The sequence below is a fragment of the Stegastes partitus genome, unplaced genomic scaffold, assembly GCF_000690725.1.
Source record: "Stegastes partitus isolate 25-593 unplaced genomic scaffold, Stegastes_partitus-1.0.2 Scaffold1044, whole genome shotgun sequence".
Lineage (NCBI taxonomy): Eukaryota > Metazoa > Chordata > Actinopteri > Pomacentridae > Stegastes > Stegastes partitus.
In genome coordinates, this window is record NW_007578775.1 from 174,618 (window position 1) to 180,302 (window position 5,685).

Genomic DNA, 5,685 nt, shown 5'->3' on the forward strand with positions numbered 1-5,685 from the left:
TAAAAAAATACGGGTTTAAAGGGTCACGTCAGGACAGTGTCCTCACATGTAAGGTTGGTCGTGTTGCTTCCACTGCATGATGATTTTCAGTCTTTATAGAAATGTTTGTCGATTTTCCCCTCAGTCTGTGTCTATTGATTCTTTCAGGAGGCTTCTATAGACTCAGATCGATGCCTCTTTACCAGGGTTGAATAAAATACGAGCTTTATTTTGTCTGACATGACACCAAGTGACAGTGTCCTCACACTTCTAGTGAACCCAACATGTGAGGTTGGTTGTGTTGCTTCCACTGCATGAGAACTGTTCCCTCATCCTGGGTGAATCCTGATGATCTTCAGTCTTTATAGAAATATATGAAAAAGTAGCTGATATAGACTCAGCTCAGGGTTGAATGTAGTAAAAGCTCCATCATTATTTTGGTCTGATGTGAGACTTCCACTGTATACAGACATCCTGTAGGAAGCAGAAGGCTTGTTTTATTTATTCCGAGGTTTCGCAGCTGAGATTTACAGACGCTACAGATGAATCCAAGGCAAGAAATCTGAGTCAGAGGCATCAACACACAGGTGTCCGTGTACTGCTGTGGCTTTTTGGCAAGCATGCAGGTGAACAAAGCTTCTCCACACACCTCCCAGCTGTACGTCGCTGAATCAGCTGCTTCTTTGATCGAGGACAGCAAACCCGAGGATCCTGCCTGGGGGTAAAGAGCCTCGCAGCGGCAGCCTGAGCCCTGCAAACCTCCCAGAGTCTGCAGCAGCGGCGGCGGGATGTTGTCCGAGAGGTGTTTCTTGTCAAATAACAGGCGTTGGACTCCACAAATCCATCCACACGTCAGCCAGCTTCTCGTATTTCTAGAAGTAATTTTGTTTTAAAGTGTGCGGTCGGCCCAGAGGTCTGCGTTTTAATAATGCGGCCGACTTCAGCCCAGAAGCTGTTGAGTGAAAACAGCTGGCTGGAAGTGAAGCGGCGTCGCGAGAAGAAGCTTGTCAGGCTGTGCTGAAGGACAACTGGCTTTGCAGAGTTGTAGCAGCTTTAGTCTTGTTTCGTGATGGAGGCAGATGATGATGTCAGAAGAACTTGGGAAGAAGAGGGAATCAGAGTAATGGTGCTCAGCTCAGTGGACTGGCGTGTCTCTGTTTGTCCAGCATCACTCCTGATTGCACACCATCAAATAAGTTCTGGTTTATCAGTTCTCCCACTCTGCAGCGTCTGACTGACTTCCCTCTGCAGAAGCTCCGTCTTTGTTCTCCTCTCACAGAGCAAATCCGTAAAGCAACAGCAAAGAAAACAAACCTCCTGTGTTGCAGATGAATCTTGTTTTCACTCTGAGTTTTGCTGTAACTTGTCAAACGTCCGGTCTTTTTTTCTCTCTCTCTGCAGCTGCTGAGCAGTAACGGCGAGGCTGTGGAGGGAACCAACGGGGAGCTTCACGAAAAGGTAAAACCCGAGCAGCTCTGATGATCGATTAACACTCGTCCAGCATAACCGCCCACGTGTTTTAGTGGCACTAGATGCAGAAATCACATCTTAAAATTAGCAACTTTGCTTCACAGCTTGCTTGAAATCCTTAATTTGGACAGCAGATATCCCTAAAATGATGAAGCAATATGCAAAAATAATGTTTCGATATTTAAATGTGTGATTTCTCGTGAGTTCAGGAATCATGTCAGAACTTTTACAAATCGTTCTTTTATAGTTAAAAGTTTTGAAGACATGTTACAGCCCGAAAAAATGATTTTAAGCCGTTTTTATTGCTTGACGAGAAAAGTGTGTCCCTTTATTTTTACTACAGATCATTTAATGCAGATGGTGAGCTCGCCATAAGCTACTCTCAAGTCATAAAATCTTTTTTAAACTATGAAACGCACATTATTCCATCTCAAATATCATCAGGGACCTTCTGCTCGACCGTCTCCAATTTGCTTCAAGCTTTTTTTTTAGTCATAAACTGTTTCTATTAAAAATATCTGAAATTTTATATATATCAAATAAAAAATGACCCTCTGACCTACTTTTTAAAAAAATGTTTTTTAAGGTTATTCAAGTTAAAAGCCTGAAATTTTCAGTTTTTTCTAANTTTAGCCCCGACTCTGTGTGAGTGTTTCTTTAATCAGAAACACTCACATGAGTTTCCACAAACGTTCTCCCACAATCCTTCACTCCGCTGATTTCATGAAGCTTTGTTCGACCACGGAGCTCATTGCTGCGCGTTAGCCTGATTTGACTTGACTTACTGTCTTCCTCGATCCGAAGTGACAGCGCTGATACAACAAGACGCATTAGAGACAAACACCAACACACACACACACACCAACACACACACACACACACTCTCTCTGCTGTAAACGCGTTGCTTACTCGACTCCCAGCGTCGTGCGTTAAAGCCACGCTCCTGTCGCGTCTCGTTTGTCACCTGCTGCTCTCGTTTCTTCTGTTCCCTCGGTGCAGACGAGCCGCCGTGACAAACAAAATAAGTGCTCTGCTGAATAAGTATTCCCTGGATGTACTTTAGCGCAGTTTGGTGATGAAATTAGATCATGCAAAAACATCTGAGTACACACGAGGAGTGAATACCTGTTAGATAACATCATTATCACGCCGAAAAGACTGAGAATTAGGACGGCTTTCATAACACAGTCGTGAACGCGAGGTCTTCTCACCGCCAGCTGCAGCCTCCAGTCAGAAGTTTCTCATCTTTTATGAACGTGAGGAGGAGCGAACGCACCTCCTGCAGCTTCTTCAGTCTAATTAGTGGAGCTAAATAGCATTTCCTATCCAGTGCATGTTCAGACGAACCACTGCAGCCAACAAACCCTCAGTCAGCAGCAAGCTTAGTGGGTTCTACTGCCAATAAGTCTGTTTGTGGGTCATCAGAACTCATCAGAATCAGCTTTAATGACCAAGTATGGACACAACGCACAAGGAATTTGGTTTCGGCTGTTGGTGTCGACCTGGGAATAAATAGGAAAATAAAAAATAAAGTAAAATAACTATAGAAAGAAAAGAATTAAAAAAAATACAATAAATAAAACAAAATAATAAGACAAATATATACAAGAATTTGGCAATATAACAAACTTGTTGATAAAAAGCTGTCACATTTGCTTCAGTGATGCTTTTTAAATGTCGATAAAGTTTGAGATTATTACAGTTTATATTCCATAAGGACACGCAGGAGCTTCAACTAAATCCACAGCTGACCCTGAATCAGTCCAACTCATAAAAACACACACAGAGGGATTCTTTATTTGCTTCAAACCAAATGCACTTTTTCAGTATTATGACACAAAATGTTCTGGTGCAAACATTTCTGCTCCACTCGTCTGCAAACTATTAACCAAACAACACAAAAAACAGTTTCTCCTGCAGCAGCATTAATGTTCAACAACATCTGAATACGCAGCGATAGAAATAAAAAACGTCCTTTGCTGAAGTAAAACTGTAGAAATACTCGATTACAAGCGTTTAAACACGCTGAAGTGAAAACATGTAGAGTTTTTAAGTATGTTCAGCAGCATGTGACTGTCTATGGAGTCACTACTTTACATACAGGGAGCTGGTTTAGTCCCTGAATCTAAGAGTTTCTTGGTTTTATAGAATTTTTCATTTCTTCTTTGACTTTGGATGTGAATTAGGGGATATGATAAAGTCTTTCTGCACGTTTAAAAAGCTGCTACCAGGTCATTTTGATTTAAAAATTCACTTAAATCACCTTTTTTCCCTGTTATTTCACAAGTAAACAATGAAAATGTACAACCAGGGTCAGTAGGGAGTCGACCTTAACTTCTGCATTCGGTTCATGCAGCCGTTCCTGTTTCCTTGCAGGACGACTTGTGGCTTTATTCTGAAGACTCGTCCGTTAATGTCACTGAGTCACGCTGCATCTCGCTTGTGAAGATAAACGTGCGTCTGTGTTTGTTTTGCAGCAACTCCTGAGTCTGCAGGAGAAGCTGACGAGCAAAGAAGCCGAGCTGGAGCAGGCGCGAGAGGAGCATCGCTACCTGGAGGGGGAGGTCCTGACCCTCCGAGACAAGGTGTGGACTCTGATGTTATTCAGCTTTATTTATGTATGAAGAATTTACAACAAAACACTCTTTCATGTTAAAGGGAAAAAGATTTCTACAAATTACTGTCAGTCAGATGCACCTTTGGCTGCAGTTTTGATTCTGTGTGGATGGAGCTCAGTGTGAACATCTGGACGCTGCATTTCACTTCATAGTTCTTTACAAAACTGCTGAAACTCAGTCAGGTTGCACAGGGATTGTAAATAAACAGCCTTTTACAAGTCCAGCCACAAATCCTCAGTTGGATTGAGGTCTGGGCTCTGACTGGGCCTCCAGAACATTTATCTTGTTGTCTTTAAACCATTTCAGGGTTCTCACCACCCAATTACTGCGCTGTCTTTCAAGCTGTGTGTTTGGAAAATTTGACATATTTGACATAACTCATTTCTTTACCGTCGTCTTCGCTGTTGCTAACGAATAGCAGCGTGAAGCCGCTAGCATGATGATGCTGCCACCACCGTGCTACAGTGAGGATGGTGTGTTTGTGATGATGTGCGGTGTTTGGTCTTGTCTGAAGGCCAGAAAGTTCAGTTTTGGTCTCATCAGACCAAAGAGAATCTTCTTTCAGCTGACTTCAGTGTGTCCCTCGTGCCTTCTGGCAAACTGTGGTAAAGACTTAATATGAGCTTTTTTTTTTTATCAGTAACTCTCTCTTTGCTATGCTCCCATTAAATTTTGTCTGGTAACAAACAGGAATGACTTGCTGTATCTACAGTCTCTCCCATCCCACCCACTGAAGCTTATACCTCCATCAGAGGAATCATAGGTGGCTTAGTGGCCTCCCTCCCCAGCCTCTTTCTTACTTGGTTAATCAGATTTGAAAGTCACCTGCTCTCGGCAGATTTGCACACGTGACATATTCTTTCCATTTATTAATGACGGTTTTAATTTTACTTCAAGGGAACTGTGCTCCACTCCTTCCCCTGACTTGTGCTTTTCAACAATCTATTCATTGGAGCATTTTTTAGTCTTCATGGTGTGTTTATATCCAGGAGTACTGATCCACCAGTGACTGGACCTTGCTTTATTGTAGAATTCTTGTCAAAAAAGCCAAATTAAGGGTAAAACTTCCCAGGGGTTTGGGTACTTGTTATAGGTTCTGCACATGCAGGTACCCGACCAGCTGGTTGTTTGTTGTAGCCCAGTGCAACGTACAGAAAAGATGACATAACGTGCAGTGCAGATGTTAGTGTTTGTTTAGTGTGTCGAGTCGCTCTGCTGTGGCTCTTTCAGGATCAATACAATAAAAAAGGGACACACACACACACACACACACAGGTTCAAAACGATGGAGGGCTGAAGGGGGTTGGAAGGACATGAGGGCTGCTATGGCAACAGCCCTGCTGCCAGGATGTTTTTCCGTGTTCTCCTGCTGAGAGGCGAGTGGTGTGACCCGAAACAGCATGTGTGTGGTTTATAAATACATGTTGGTGGATAAAACTCAGGCAATTTACTTGAAAGCTGAAATCAATTCTGCAATGCAAAAATGATGTGTTGCATTATGCAGTCAGTTAAAAAAACAACTCTACATCCGTCACATCTTTTGTATTTAACATGTTTTACAAAAGAAAACAAGACAGTTAGAGCCGAGGTAGGCAGGACTGTGGAGGTTATGGGGCAG

General features: G+C 42.6%; 1 protein-coding gene across 1 annotated transcript in view; it reads left to right on the top strand.

Moving 5' to 3' along the window:
- enox1 (ecto-NOX disulfide-thiol exchanger 1) overlaps positions 1-5,685 on the top strand; it is a 72,367-nt gene that overhangs the window by 47,747 nt on the left and 18,935 nt on the right. Inside the window, exon 10 of the mRNA XM_008295413.1 lies at positions 3,927-4,034. Within this exon, the coding sequence (XP_008293635.1) occupies positions 3,927-4,034 (108 nt within the window). The remainder of the gene's footprint in view (positions 1-3,926; positions 4,035-5,685) is intronic.